This window comes from Myxocyprinus asiaticus, chromosome 9 (genome assembly GCF_019703515.2).
Source record: "Myxocyprinus asiaticus isolate MX2 ecotype Aquarium Trade chromosome 9, UBuf_Myxa_2, whole genome shotgun sequence".
Lineage (NCBI taxonomy): Eukaryota > Metazoa > Chordata > Actinopteri > Cypriniformes > Catostomidae > Myxocyprinus > Myxocyprinus asiaticus.
In genome coordinates, this window is record NC_059352.1 from 41,861,551 (window position 1) to 41,878,150 (window position 16,600).

At 39.9% G+C, this 16,600-nt stretch overlaps 1 protein-coding gene across 1 annotated transcript in view; it reads left to right on the plus strand.

Annotated features, from left to right (window-relative positions):
* Positions 1-16,600, plus strand: part of LOC127446262 (kalirin-like) — a 158,422-nt gene that overhangs the window by 60,761 nt on the left and 81,061 nt on the right. Inside the window, exons 10-14 of the mRNA XM_051707027.1 lie at positions 10,061-10,183; positions 10,730-10,921; positions 11,120-11,292; positions 13,941-14,115; positions 14,837-15,032. Of these exons, the coding sequence (XP_051562987.1) occupies positions 10,061-10,183; positions 10,730-10,921; positions 11,120-11,292; positions 13,941-14,115; positions 14,837-15,032 (859 nt within the window). The remainder of the gene's footprint in view (positions 1-10,060; positions 10,184-10,729; positions 10,922-11,119; positions 11,293-13,940; positions 14,116-14,836; positions 15,033-16,600) is intronic.

Genomic DNA, 16,600 nt, shown 5'->3' on the forward strand with positions numbered 1-16,600 from the left:
GAACTGTTTATTCTGCTGTTTTTGCCCAAAAGCTCTTTTAATAAATGGGGTTCAGGTTGCTTTCAGAGGACCACATCAGAGTTCACTGTTTAGCATACAGCTGTAAAGAGCTTGAGTGCTGTGCAGAGACTGTAAATTCTGTCATAATTTACTCAGCCTCATGTCATTCCAAACACATACTGTATGACTTTCTTTTTTATGCACATAACACATTTAGGAGAAATTGTAATATCCTTGTCCATTTTTTCAATACAGTGGCAGTTGATTGTTAATGTCTTTATAGTATAAAAAAGGATCCAAGAGTATCATAAAAGTAGTTAATGTGACTTGTGTGGGGGATAATTCCACCTGAGTGGAGAGCACCTTTTTTAAGATTCCACTCCGCTTGCTCAGGCCGCTCAGTGCCGCTCACTCAACCCAAAATGCACTTCATGGTATGCTGGTTTGGGAATCTGCGAAATGAGCAATCAGCCTGAGGTTATAGAGTTCAAAAATTATTTTAGTGAAGTTGCAAACCTTATACATAAATGTAAAGTAAAAATCAAAGCTAAGAACTAGGAAGGAGAAGAAATCGAACGGGAGTGGAGAGACTGTGAAAATGAGCAAAGATTCCCTTTGGAATCTTAAGCATCACATTGCCAGAGAGCACGAGGATGTTTTACGTGAACATGGTAGCGCAGCAAAAGGTGAGCTAGTAGGCTACACTACCATTCGATAATGAATTAAGAGATAAGTAGATGGTAAGGTATCTTGTTGTTTTGCACTCATGTCAGTGCAGCTGCCAGCTAGATGCAGGCTAGGTTTTGCGTAGTTGTGAATGTTAAAGCACCCTCAATTTAATATGTAAGCTTAACAATACTGTATATTGGCAAAGCATATTTCCTTGAATCCCAGTGAACACACACACAAAATCCCTGCATCAAAACTAATAAACATGTATGATCTTGCGGATCAGTGTTAATTTGCAGGTGCAGCATTTTGCTTTCATGCCTCCATTGTACAACTGAGCATTTGATTGGTAATGATTTCCGCTCTCACATAGAGAATTTCATAGGGGAATTATCTCACTTAATCGACCGCCCGTTGCTTTCGATTTAAGCTCCGGGATAAAGTGGCACATAAATGCTGGTCAGTTTCCCAAAGCCAAATCCATACCTTAATGATAATTGAAACGTAAAAAAAACAAAAACACTGACACAAGATCAGTGGTTGCGGATACCATCTTCCGACATCACTTGCTGCGTTCATGCGCAGAGAAAAAAGCTATAAATGATTATAGCCTACAATAGAAAAAAACTTTTCTTAAAGGAAGGCAGTGTAATTCGTGGATTAAATATGTATTATTTGTTTTAGGATCATTAAACATGATTTCATCTAACATATACTGTATATTGGACAAAATCTCACTTTATGCAGGATGAATATTTTTGGATTGTTAAATCCACGGTTAAACACTGCTGTACACATAAAGAGTGCGCGCACAACACATGATCGTTTGACGCATACAAAATCCAGATTCACTTTACGCTGCTTTAAAAATATCAAGGAAAAACAAAGGGGGTACATGGTATTTACTTATATAATAATCAGAATCAGAATCAGAATCAGCTTTATTGCCAAGTATGCTTACACATACAAGGAATTTGACTTGGTGACAGGAGCTTCCAGTGTACAACAATACAAAAACAATACAAAAACAGCAGCAAGTCATAGATAATAATACAAAATAAAAACTAATTATACACATACGTACAGACACACACATACATACATACATACATACACACATACACGCGGGTAGTGTGTCTAATACAAATCTAATACAATCTGTTATGTACAGTGCAAATGTTTTTTTTTTTTGTTTTTTTTTTTCAGAGGAATGAAATGGCAGAAGAGGTTGGATGTGTTGGATAAATATAAGAAAGACTAAACTGTGTATTGCACATAGTTATTGCTCAATGGGGCAATTTAACTGTTCATGAGATGGATAGCCTGAAGAAAAAAACTGTTCCTGTGCCTGACGGTTCTGGTGCTCAGAGCTCTGAAGCGTCAGCCAGAAGGCAACAGTTCAAAAAGGTAGTGGGCAGGGTGAGTTGGGTCCAGAGTAATTATATTATATAATTAACCATAGTCCAGAGTAATTATTATATAATTAACCACAGTCCTTTAGATTGCATACAGTTCGTACATACAGTGCATCCGGAAAGTATTCACAGCGCTTCACTTTTTCCACATTTTGTTATGTTACAGCCTTATTCCAAAATGGATTAAATTCATTATTTTCCTCAAAATTCTACAAACAATACCCCATAATGACAATGTGAAAGAAGTTTGCTTGAAATCTTTGCAAATTTATTAAAAATAAAAAAACGAAAAAAAATCACATGTACATAAGTATTCACAGCCTTTGCTCAATACTTTGTTGAAGCACCTTTGGCACCAATTACAGCCTCAAGTCTTTTTTGAGTATGATGCTACAAGCTTGGCACACCTATTTTTGGGCAGTTTCTCCCATTCTTCTTTGCAGGACCTCTCAAGCTCCATCAGGTTGGATGGGGAGCGCCGGTGCACAGCCATTTTCAGATCTCTCCAGAGATGTTCAATGGGGTTCAAGTCTGGGCTCTGGCTGGGCCACTCAAGGACATTCACAGAGTTGTCCCGTAGCCACTCCTTTGTTATCTTGGCTGTGTGCTTAGGGTCATTGTCCTGTTGGAAGATGAACCTTCGCCCCAGTCTGAGGTCCAGAGCGCTCTGGAGCAGATTTTCATCAAGGATGTCTCTGTACATTGCTGCATTCATCTTTCCCTCGATCCTGACCAGTCTCCCAGTTCCTGCCGCTGAAAAACATCCCCACAGCATGATGCTGCCACCACCATGCTTCACTGTAGGGATGGCATTGGCCAGGTGATGAGCGGTGCCTGGTTTCCTCCAGACATGACGCTTGCCATTCAGGCCAAAGAGTTCAATCTTTGTTTCTCATGGTCTGAGAGTCCTTCAGGTGCCTTTTGGCAAACTCCAGGTGGGCTGTCATGTGCCTTTTGCTGAGGAGTGGCTTCCGTCTGGCCACTCTACCATACAGGCCTGATTGGTGGAGTGCTGCAGAGATGGTTGTTCTTCTGGAAGGTTCTCCTCTCTCCACAGAGAAATGCTGGAGCTCTGTCAGAGTGACCATCGGGTTCTTGGTCACCTCCCTGGCTAAGGCCCTTCTCCCCCGATCGCTCAGTTTGGCCAGGCGGCCAGCTCTGGGAAGAGTCCTGGTGGTTCCAAACTTCTTCCATTTATGGATGATGGAGGCCACTGTGCTCATTGGGACATTCAATGCTGCAGAAAGTTTTCTGTACCCTTCCCCAGATCTGTGCCTCGATACAATCCTGTCTCGGAGGTCTACAGACAATTCCTTGGACTTCATGGCTTGGTTTGTGCTCTGACATGCACTGTTAACTGTGGGACCTTATATAGACAGGTGTGTGCCTTTCCAAATCATGTCCAGTCAAATGAATTTACCACAGGTGGACTCCAATCAAGTTGTAGAAACATCTCAAGGATGATCAGTGGAAACAGGATGAACCTGAGCTAAATTTTGAGTGTCATGGCAAAGGCTGTGAATACTTATGTACATGTGATTTTTTTCGTTTTTTATTTTTAATACATTTGCAAAGATTTCAAACAAACTTCTTTCACGTTGTCATTATGGGGTATTGTTTGTAGAATTTTGAGGAAAATAATGAATTTAATCCATTTTGGAATAAGGCTGTAACATAACAAAATGTGGAAAAAGTGAAGCGCTGTGAATACTTTCCGGATGCAGTGTATACTGTAAATTTGTAGGGAATATTAATCAAGCAACAATACTGAAAAAGAGGAACATTCAATGCTCTTTTCTGGATAACTTAATACGCCCTTTAGAACTGAACACAAAATTAGAAAATGAGAAATTGCTCATTTTAATTTACAGACCTAAAGTCTGATAGCATTTAATCAGTAATAATTTAATCAGTTTAATCAGGCTCTGGAGACATTAAAAGACACTTACGTGCTCAAGCTGAAGCCCCTGAGTAGCAGGCCGAAAGCCCGGGAGTCAATTTGGACGGTGAAGTGCGGGAAATTCGGCGTCAGTTAACGAGCGTCTCGGCAATTCTGACGAAGGCTGTTGCTGACTTGGAGGATCTTGCTATAATACGTTGATCGATCACTGCCATGGAGACTAAATTCACTGAGTTGGTTTCAAGAGTGGCAGATGTTGAGAAACGGATCAATTATCTGGAGTCATTGGAGAGGGAATTAGCTGCTAACCCGCTAGCAACTAAGGCGGACTTGGAGCGCATTTGGGAAAACTTGGAAGACTTGGTGAATCGTAACCAGCGAAACAACGTCCGAATTGTTTGAATTCCTGAGGACGAAGAAGGCCGAGATATGGTGAAATTCCTAGATGAGCTCTTCACGAGTCTGCTCGACATAACAGGCCATAAGCTGGAAATCGATCAAGCTCACAGAGTTCCGGCTCGGAGATCCGTGGAGGGAGACAGGCCCGATAAAGATCTCATGTTATGCGAGGCGAGGAGTAAAGGAAGGCTTTCTTGGAAGAACCACAGCATTTTCTTGTTCCCAGATTTGCGAATTCGACAAGAGAGAAACGTGATTGATTCAAGGAATGCAGGAAACTCTTACATCAACAGAAGGTCGCTTTTGCACTGATGTTCCCGGCCAAATTGAGAATAGATACTAAGGATGGCCGTAAAACATTCACATGCCCACAGCAAGCGATGTCCTTCATAAAGTCAATGACTGAGTAAGTTATTTGTGGTTCTCATGTTGCAGCCGAGTGGGCCTGACTCACTGAATATTCACTTGACTGTCCGAGGAAGCTGAGCGCCTTTTTTGTTTCTTTTTGTGCTGGTTCCGCCTAGCAGCTGTAATTTGTTTTGTGGAATAACACTCCTTTGGGACAGTTTGTGGATGAATCTGCACATTCTTTGTGCTTATGCCTCCTATGGGCTGAAGTTTGTTTTATAGATTATTTTCTGTTGTGTAATTCTGTCTCGGACCGGACTTGAGCAATCCAATGGCAAAGTTGTCATGGGGGGTTCTCGTAGGCATACATGGACTGTTTGAGTTCAGAGGGATGGACGCTGGTTGGCGCTGTCATGCACTGTGTTAATGCGCACTTTTTTTTTTCTGTTTTTTTTTTTTGTTCGGGGGGATGTTCGGGATTTGATTTTTGCACTAATGTTGGAATGTGGTTGTTATAATTTTATTTTTGACACACAATCAATTTTTTCTGTGAATGGGTTGGGTGAATGGGTTGGGGCACCTCATAAAAAGAAGGAAGGTTATTTCTTTTCTTAAACATAAGAAATATGATGTAGTATTTCTTCAAGAAACGCATCTTAGCCTCAGATCACTTCCTGGTGAGTTTAGAGGTGTTGCCACAAACGGAGAAAAAGAAATCATATAGTTGGCGCTTTATTGTATCCCTTTTGCAAAATCCTGAATTCCAACAAATGCAAAAGGCTGAAATCAGTGTCTATATGGAGACCAACTGGTCCTCAGTATCCTCTGTGGGCATGGCATGGGAGGCACTTAAGGCAGTTCTTAGGGGTCAGATCATACAGTATGCCTCATTCATCAAAAAATCCAAAGCATGATTAATCGTGGAGTTGGAAGGGAATATTAAAAGTGTCGTGGCAGAGCTGAAGTGCCGAATGTCGTCTGATGGCCTCAGAGAATTGACCTGATTGAAATACAGATATAATACTATTTTGTTGCAGAAAGTGGAGTTTTGGCTATTCAGGACAAGACAGTCATATTTTGAGTCGGAGGACAAAGCAGGGAAGCTTTTGGCTAGATATTTGGCTAGATAAAGCAGAGAGAGTCTTTTTCTACCATTCCCTCAGTGAATTCTGCTGGTGGTGAAATATTTACCTCAGCCATTGATATTAATTGATCTCTATAGTTCCACATCTTCGTCTACTGATGAAGACATTAGAAACTTTGTGGAACCATTAGAACTTCCTAAACTGACGATTGAGCAAAAAAATTCTCTTGATTCTGAGATAAACTTGGAGGAGCTTGGAGAGGTAATTAAGGCCTTGCCTACTGTCAAGGCACCGGGGCCAGATGGCTTTGCCGCTGAGTTTTTTAGATCTTATACTACAGAACTGGCTCCACATTTGTTAGAAGATTATACGGAATCATTAAAGAATGGAAAGCTTCTGCCAACCATGATACAAGCCCGAATCAGTCTGATTCTTAAAAAGGACAAAGATCCAAGTGAGTGTAAAAGTTATTGTCCAATTTCCCTGATCCAGCTAGACATAAAAAATATTGTCAAAAATTCTGGCTAACCGATTAAGTTGTGTTATGACATCTCTTATATATATAGATCAGGTGGGGTTTATTTGGGGCCACAGCTCTTCTGAAAACATTAGGTGTTTCATCAATATTATGTGGTCAGTGGCGAATGATCAGATTCCAGTCGCGGTCATCTCACTTGACGCCGAAAAGACGTTTGATATGGTAGAATGGGATTACATTTTTAAGATTTTGGAAATATACGGGTTCGGGAATACTTTTATTGGATGGATTAAGTTACTTTATATACACCTGGTAGCGGCGGTACAAACAAATTGATTAATTTCAGATTATTTTACTCTGGATAGGGGCACCTGGCAGGGCTGCCCTCTTTCCCCATTATTATTCTGTCTTGCTTACTTCCATTAGCTGCCGCGATAAGAAGGGAAGATGATTTTCCAGGGGTGGTGGCGGGTGGTGTGGCGCATAAGCTTTTGCTTTATGCAGATTATATTTTATTATTTGTCTCCGACCCCATTAGATCTATGCCTTGCCTCCATAGAATTATTAATTTTTTTTTACTATTATTAAGTTCTCAGGATACAGAGTCAGTTGGTCTAAATCCGAAGCTTTGGATCTGACAGCGTACTGCCCAGTAACAGCTTTCCAGCCGGGCGCCTTCCAGTGGCCCAAACAGGGCATTAAATATTTGGGCATTTTATTCCCATCAAATTTGTCTGATTTAGTTAGAGTTAATTTTGACCTCTTAATAAAAAGTTTTTCGAGCAATGTGGGCAGATGGGCTTCATTACATTTATCTATTATTGGGAAGGTTAATGTTATTAAAATGAATTGTATTCCAAAATGTAACTACCTGTTACAGTCTCTCCCTGTAGATGTCCCCCTCTCTTATTTCAAGCAATTTGATAGCATAGCGAAGTCCTTCATTTGGAATGGTAAGCATCCCAGATTACATTTTAATAAGTTACATAGGCCTTTTGACAATGGTGGTCTAGGCCTACCCAAGATTTTGTTTTATTATCATGCATTTGGTCTTAGACATTTGGCTCATTGGTCACTTCCACCTGAGAGAGCCCCTCCCTGGTTTTGCAGTGAACAGGAAGTTTTTGCCCCTATTTTGCCATTGCAAAGCCTTTCTATCAAACTAATCAGAGAAGTTAAATTACGTTATCTCGCATTTGCACTCGGTATGGACAAAAGTGTCCAATTCTGACATTTATTTAAATGTTGCCTCAAGCATATGGCTGAACCCTAAATTATGTATTAATAAGTCCCCTTTCTGCTGGTCAGAGTGGATTGGGAGGGGGGTTACTACACTCGGTGACCTATATGAGAGTGGAGTGTTGAGATCTTTTTAAAATTTGGTTCAACATTTTGGGATTCCCAGATCTCAGTTCTAGGTATTTACAGCTGCGTCACCTGCTCTGTATTGTTTTTGGGAGTAGCACACACCCCCTAAAGCAGTAGATACTCTGGGGAGGTGATTACTGCTTTTGGAAAAGGTTATTAGGCATCAGTGTATTACTCCCTGCTAATTCAGAGTCTGGGGAACGGAGCTTTAAATTCTGTCAAGAAACTATGGGAGAAAGATTTCAACTTGGAATTGGAGGAGGGAGTGTGAGCTAGGATTCTAAAAAAACGACAAGTCTGCATCTTGAGATGCAAGGGTGCGCCTTATGCAATTCAAGATTTTACATAGATTCTATTGGACCCCCTCTAGATTGTATAGGCTTGGTCTTAAAAGATACACTCACCTGCTGGCGATGCCAGTCAGAAGATGGAGACACAACCCATGTTTTTGGGGGGTGTGGTAAGATCCAAGAATTTTGGTTGAAGGTTCAGAGCTTTATGTGTGATGTTTTGGGCACTCAAATTTTACTTTGCCCCAGACTCTCTATTTTGGGTGATGGGGCGGTCAAAAATTTGGGGGATAAACACATAAAAAATTGGGTTATGACCAGTATCATGATTGCCAGGCAAATTATTTTAAGGGGATGGAAGTCGGATAGAGCGCCCTCATTTCCGGAGTGGTGTGCGAAGATGGGGAGGGTGGCAGCTTTCAAGGAGGTGGCAAGTAGAAGGCTTGGGATTTGGGACTTGTTTGATAGGAAATGGGGCAATTATTTTTATTTTTTTTATTATTATTTTTGGGGGACACTCGGGGAGGGGCTGTGGAGAGAAAAGTTTAGTTTAATTATGTATGTTTATTATATTTTCTTTTTTGTTTTCTTTTTGTGTGTGTGTGTGTATTATTATATGTGACCACAGGGGTGTTCGTTGGGGGTCAGGGTGGGGTTGGTGATTGGGGAGGGTTATTAGTGGGGGTTAAATTTTAAATGTTAATTCATTGTATATTTGTTGTTTTTTTCTTTGTTTTGTATCTATGAATCAATAAAAAAATTTAATTGGAAAACCTGTAATATTTTCCTGGTACCAGTCCATATTTTCATTATTGCCATAAACGACTTAAACAGACTTTAAAGTTGAAAAGATTGTGTTTTTCTGGGTCGGTTGTGTCACTCAGATCCAGTTTAATCTGAAAAGCATGAATTTGCACATATGCGAGTTTCTGCGCCACCCCACATATGTTTTATCACTTGTAGTGGCATGTTTGATGACTTGTTTAAAGTAAATAAAGGTAGTTAGAACTGAAAAAAATGGTATGGCATTATTTGAAGATGTTCAGTGGCAATGTGCTAACAGAGAAATATTTGACTGATTACAAATGATAACGATGGTCAGTTAGACACGATTATCTAACAGCTGTTGTAAACAATGACAAAATAAACAGCGAGGTTTTATATACTAAAACACAACAATACAATCACATAATTTCAGAAGTGTACGTTACTAAGCATTTTGTAATTGAATAAATGTCGGCATATGGCCTATATTTCACCCAGAGCGGCACCTCATTCCACGTGGGCAAAGGGGCAGTTGCTTGGGCATGTGTGCGTGCCTGGAAACAAGTATAGTCTACTACAGAGAAATTTCATGTTGGAGCGGGATTTGAGCGAACGTTTTTTTACCGGTACTTGAGCGGAGCGTTCACTTGGGCCGTGAGCGGTTGAGCAGAGCGCACGCGCATTGAGCAGATTATTGAGTGGAGTGTCACATCGCTCTGCTTCACTCTCATGCTTTGTGTGACATATTTATGTGAGAACTTGCATTGTTTCAAGATGTCAAGATTTTCACTGAAAAATTACTTAAATTTTGGGTTGTATGCCTATAGAAGACTTGGAATATCTTGTATGGACTTTGACTATCTGTTTGTCCAGCCAATGTAAGACGGTAGGGAAAACATGTTTAAAAGCAGTCACTGTTTGGTGATGCTAGTGGTGCAAAATTACACATTTCACCTTTAAATTCGGAATAGACAATCAAATATATCTGCCATATCTCTTCACGTTGCCTGAAAACGCTCACTTACTGTCATCTGAACCAGTATCAAAACTAAACCACGTGAGAGAGACCCAGCATGTGCGTGATATAAAGACTGATCGACAGCCAGAGAAAATAATAGTTTTGATATTTTAAACTTCAGCATTTAATTTGTTTTATATTTGAATGGATGGTGTCTTATAATGCATTGACAATGTACACTTAAGTTTATCTTGCCAATAAAGCTTGATATAAATTGAATCTGCCTGATTGATCCTATAATTTAAAAAGTCCACTGGAAAACGGCAGAAGATTTTGCCCAACTTTTAATTACAGCTTGTGTGTGTGCGTGTGTGTGTGTGCTAAGGTCTTGGACTGGATTGAAAACCATGGAGAGGCGTTCCTCAGTAAACACACAGGAGTTGGAAAATCTGTGCACAGAGCACGAGCGCTACAAAAACGACATGACGACTTCCAGGAGGTGGCTCAGGTTAGAACAAACTCTGTTTAGTGTTTGTGTGTGTGCATCTTGAGAGCAGAGCAAATGAGCTGTAGTAGTGATACCATTCATCACAGATCCTGTTATACCTGGTAGTAAGATCCATTTCGGCCGATCCAATCACAAGTTGGCACTCAACAGCTTACAGGTGTAATGGGGTCCAAAATGTTTTGTGATCAAATCACTCTAACCACATTTGTAAGTAGTCGAAAACTACTCCACTAAAGTAACAAAAATTTTAGCTTGAAATATCATGTTTGTGTTTAGATTAGAGCTGTCAAAAGTAATGCGTTAACGCATGCGATTAATTACAAATATTTAATCGAAATTAGCGCATTAACGTTAATAAAGCATAAACCAGCAAAAACATTGGTGGGACTAGTGTTGTCAATTCTACATGCTAGAGATGTATTTTTCCCTTTTTTATGGACTTATCCTGTTAACATTCTGCTAATATTTATGTAATATGTTTCTAATGTGCTTCTTTCTCTCTAGTTATATTATATTCTGTCTCTGTATCTCTCTCTCCTACACCAGAATACTTACACTAATGCAGATAAGCTATTGGAAGCAGCGGAGCAGCTGGCTCAGACGGGAGAGTGTGATCCTGAAGAAATTTACGCTGCAGCCCATCACCTAGAGGTCAGAGTTCAAGAGTTTGTCCGCAGGGTGGAGCAGAGGAAACTGTTGCTGGATATCTCTGTGTCTTTTCACACCCACACTAAAGAGGTAATGTACAAACACACAAACTGATGTAAGAGTTCCTCTGTTCATGAGTGAAATTATATTCTATCTATCAATCTATCTGTCTATCTATCTATCTGTCTGTCTGTCTGTCTGTCTGTCTGTCGGTCTGTCTGTCTGATGTGTCTGTCTATCTGTCTGTCTGTCTGTCTGCTGAATGTCTACCTATTTGTCTGTCTGTAGCTGTGGTCGTGGATGGAGGATCTGCAGAAGTCTCTGGTGGAGCCGTTGGTGAACTCTGAGTCTGTGGATGCTGTTCAGGAGCTGATCAGACAGTTTCAGCAGCAGCAGAGCAGCACACTGGATGCCACGCTCAATGTCATCAAAGAAGGGGAGGAGCTTATTCAGCACCTGCGGTGAGTTTGAAAACTCTCTTCAGCCAACTGGTGCATTCACCGCTCATGACAGTTTTGCCATAAAACATTTATTTTCCAACAGTATTTTCCATTTATAACTAGGTTTAAATGAAAACTTGATTGAAAATCATGCTTTAAAAATTATTTGTCTTTAGATTTCCAGTGAGCAAGGAACCCAAAACTCCACAAGATGTTAGTTTATGGAGAAACCAGGCTCAGATGGGGAAGCCAGTTCCCCTCTGGCTATACAGCATGAATATAATGACAATATTAGTTATATATTTATTATACAAGTCATGTATTAATTGAATAAACTGAGTAGATGTTGGTGGGCAATGATTAAAACTAAAGTGAATGAATTGTAAGATGAATGATTAAGTGTCTTTGAAGTCCATCCTGAATTGACTGTGAAAGTGCTTGTAGATGCAGTTTCCTTTTTTTATTTGGTTGATGAAGTCTATAGTTGGCATTCATTTACTGTCTATGTATTCCATACATTCCATGTATGTGCTTTTCCCACTGTAGTCCCAGAAATGTTGAATTATTTCTGCTGTTTTGACTTGTTGTTGGGCTTCATCCTATGAAGTTTGTTCTCTGGTCTGTTCCATGCACATGCGCACTCCTGAAAAACCTGTTAGAACGCTGCTTATGTGTTTACATGGCCACATTAAGCCACTTTCTCTAGAGAAACCTAGGTGTGTTAAACTGCTTTCTCTTAATCCTTTAAATGGTGTAAGGAAATTTGTGTTCTCGTCTACATGATGTTTCAGAATGCCGCTTTCTGCAAAAACGCTGGAATACTGGAAAACCGTTTTCTTAAGTGCATGTAAACGTGGTCAGTGATCATCTAAGTGCCCCTCACTGTCTGTTTGGCACAGTCTGCAGTTAGCAGTCATCACTCAATGACACACAGCAGTGGGAGTTGAATATCGGGCTGGACCGGAGCTGGAATTGACAGGCGCTGATAACCTGGGAATATGTATCCCAAGGATGTGACGGAAACAAATAGAAGAATATAAGTGCATATGAATATGAGATGTATTTCCGGTTCTAGCAGACATGACTAATGCAGCCTAACTACAGGTTGAGGGATAAATTATGTGTATGCCTGGCTGAAGAGATGAGTCTTTAGTCTAGACTTAAACTGAAAGAGTGTGACTGAGTCCCACACAATGTTAGGAAGGCTACTGCATAGTTTAGGAAACAAATAGGAAAAGGATCAACCTCCTTTTGTGAATTTTTATAAGTACTATCAACAGGATGGAATTTTGTGATTGTAGTGAACATGATGGATTATTGCTGGATAGAAGGTTGCTTACGTACTGAGGAGATAGACCATTCAAAGCTTTGTAGGTAATTAGCAAACATTTTAAATTGATACGAAACTTAACACGCAGCCAATGTAGTGACGATAAAATTGGGCTGATATGATTATATTTCTTGGTTCTAGTGAGCACTCATGCTGCTGCATTTTAAACTAACTGAATCTTATTTATTGAGCTTGAGGGACATCCACTCGGTAGTGCATTTCAATAATCTAGTATTAAAGTCATGAATGCATGAATTAGCTTTTTGGCACCAGAAACAGACAGCATGTGTCATAACTTAGCAATATTTATGGGGTGGAAAACTGCTCTTCTTCAAACATTAGAAATTTCATTATCAAAGGATAGATTGCTATCAAACATAACACCCGAGTTCTTAACTGTACATCCATCAAAAGACAAATTATATTCTAGCATCTTATTTTTAGAGGTTTTTGGTCTAATAATTAATACCTCTGTTTTTGTCAGAATTGAGTAGAAGGAAATTTCTAGCCATCCAGTCTTTGAAATCAATGATAGACTCTGCTAACTTGGAGAATTGGGAAATCTCACCAGGTCTTGAAGAAATATATTGCTGAGTATTGTCGGCATAACAATGAAAACTAATTCCATGGTTCCTGATAAAGTTTACCAGTGGAAACATTTACAAGGAGAATAGTAGAGGACCTAAAACTGAGCCCTGTGGCACTCCATACTTTACTTATACTTGATCTGAAAATTCCTCGTTAACACAAACAAAGAGGTAGTGGTTGGATAAATAGGACCTCAGCCATGCTAATGCTTTTTCAAGAGAATGTCGTGATCTATGGTATCAAAGGCAGCACTAAGATCTAAAAGCACTAGAAGAGAGATGCTGCCATGGTCAGATGATAAGAGCAAGTCATTTGTAAGCCTGATATGTTTAGTCTCTGTACTATGATGGGACCTAAATCATGAAATTCACAGTTACAATTTCTCATGAGCATGAGTATGATCACTGTACCACGGTGCTGGCCTTTTTCTATTTCTTTAATGGGGGGGGGGGGGGGGTGAGATGACAGCAAATGATTGGGAGAAGAGAAGGGAACAGGATCTGTCCTGATTTGAGCTCATGTCTCATGTATGAGCATCCCAGCTCAATGTGCCTGATAAAGTATGCTTACTAAAAGTCCGTAGCTCCAGCAATTTTCAATTTAAAGATACATTTTAATAATATTCTTTTCAGAATTGCTTCTGAAGAAGTCCTTTCCATATTTGTGATGGCATGCTGATATACTACTTCTGGACTAACAAATCCACTATTGATATCGATTTGTACTTGAATGTTTGTGTGTGCTCATACAGGGACTCAGCATTGGCCTGTAATAAGCTGCCTCACACCAGTTCAGTAGCTCATATTGAAGGGGTTCTCCAGCAGTTGGATGAAGCTCAGGCTCATATGGAGGAGCTTTACCACGAGCGCAGGATCAAACTGGACATCTTCCTGCAGCTCCGGATCTTTGAGCAGTATGCCATGGAGGTGTGTGTGTTTGATGGCCTGAGCCCAAACTGCATATCTGGTGTAGAATTATATGAACAGACGTGCCTTTGTATGCCTGTCTTTGTATATCTGTGTGCCTTTGTGTACGTCATCATGTAACACTGAATGTTTTAATCTTCAATCAGTTGTTTGGGTGCTGCTTTGCAACATGCATATGACTATTTATTCTCCTGTGTGTATTTGGCTTTCTATTCTTGCTTGTTTAATACCTTAATTAATCTTCCCTGTCCCAAAGGTGAATAGAGAACAAACCACTCATAGAAAAATGAATTTGAAAAATCATAACACTCAATATGGTGGCTGCAGGAATAAAAGTCCGCCTTTCAGTTAAAAGAAAACTGCCTTGTTGATATTTTTTTTTTACTGTACAACACACATGTAAACTAAATGGACCAGCCTGAAAAATTTTTTTTTTTTTACTGTGATGAGGTAAAAGCAAATTGTACAAAACATTTGTTTGCATATTTTATTGCTGATTGGAAATACTGTATGTTATTGACAGAATTCGGAATTGTATGCCTGTTACCTATATAGAACATAGTTGGTAAGGTGGCCGCCAAGTGAAGTGACTTGTCTTAAAGGGACTTTAAGTCATTTTACTCTAATTCTCTGCTGTTTGCTCTACAGATTAAATTTGTGTGTGTTTATTGTCTGTTTACCTCATAAGTATGAGCTGGTAACTTCTGCCTTCTGTCTGTAGGTGATGGGTGAGCTTGACACATGGAAACAGGATCTAATGCGTCAGGCATCTGACTTTAACACAGAGGAACTAACACTGGCTGAACAGAGACTCCACAGACACACTGAACGCAAACTTGCCATGAGCAACATGACCTATGAGGTCATACAGCAGGGACAAGACCTCCACCAGTACATCATGGAGGTCCAGGCTTCAGGTGAGGGACTGGACAAGGATACTAGAGCTATAAAACAGAGGAATGGGCAGAGAAGGAGGGTAATCATTTCATCTGAAAGCTAGTTTAATTTTCAACAAACACCAACTTCAAATGGTTGTGTTTACTTGGATCAGTGCGTTAATCCGTTTGGCATTGTTTGCCATTTTTTGGTGTTTGTTTTCACAAATTTATCGTGCTGATTCAGCGTTTGTCGTTCATGGAATGTTTAAGTAGTTGAAAGGCTTTTCCAATAAACCCTGATGTAATCTGACTCTGATCATGACTCCTGGCCATGAAAATAAGGTAATTGTCCATCGCAACTCTACAGAGACAAAAGTGTGCAAGTGCAGCCGCCTTGGTGGAGATGGCTACATATTTCATAAAATAATACTAATACTAATAAAACATTTATTTTACCTGTCAACCTGCAATCCTTCTCTTTCATAACTGTACAGTACATTAAGCATCAAATATGTTCTTATTGGCTGTGATCGTGCCATGTCATGCAGCAGTTTCATGTTCAGTGTGGACAGACAAATTGCTTGTCCCTGAAACTACTCACATTGCACCTGGTTATTACACAGTGTTAAAGTTGGTTCTGCAGTATGTGTGCTCCTTGTCTCTTAAGGCACATCAACCAGGGCTTCAGTCATCTATGAAGGTGAACAACGACTTGCAAAGACACCGAAGTAAAAAATATAAAAAAGGTCATCCATTTTTTAACAGTAGTCTGACTCTAAGCAAAGTTTGTCTCAATGTGAACACCATAGTAAGTTTCCAGTGACAACTCATTTGTCTGTCAACAATTAAAATGAAAATCCTGCACAATCTCAGCCAATCAGAAAATTTTTGATGTTCAGTATACAGCTATGAGGAGTAGGATTTTGGACCAATGAGATTTCCCTGTGGGTGGAGTTATCCAGCATGACACGGCAGAAATAGACATCAACCAACGGAAAAAAGTCCTGTTGCTTGTCGCGGTTGTGGCTGGTAAGGGCAAAATCTCAGCTTTACAGGCAAGAGTGCTTATCGCTTTATCGCAGAGGATGACTTGTTTATATTCATGAGAGGAGTGATACCTAATTGAACATTTCAGTGAAGCGCTATCTGATTGATTGGATAAACAATAACCCAACCCCTAACCCTACCCCTAAACCTAACCCTAAAAAAACAGGTAGAGCTTTACTCATAAAAATGAATGACTCTTCCCCTGCCATCTTACGTTTTGCAAATCTGCTTGCGTCGCCCATGATTAAGACATGATGTAAACACACAGGAAATAGTCTGTAAAGCCTGTTCAGACCAAAAGTGTTCTTGCGCTGTAAAAATCAAGACACAGTGCAACAGACCACAGGAGTCCCGAGACATATTTTTAAAAGTTGTGGTTCTTTTTAACCTGACAAATGCAGTGCTCCTGCATGAGACACTGTAAACAAAGCAAGATGCCACGCAACATCAAAGTCATCCATCAAGCGCATGTTCACATGGAAAAAAAAATTGAAAAACAATTGCAGATGGAATCAAAAACCCATTCAGTGTGAATGGCCCCATTAGACTGGTCAATATAC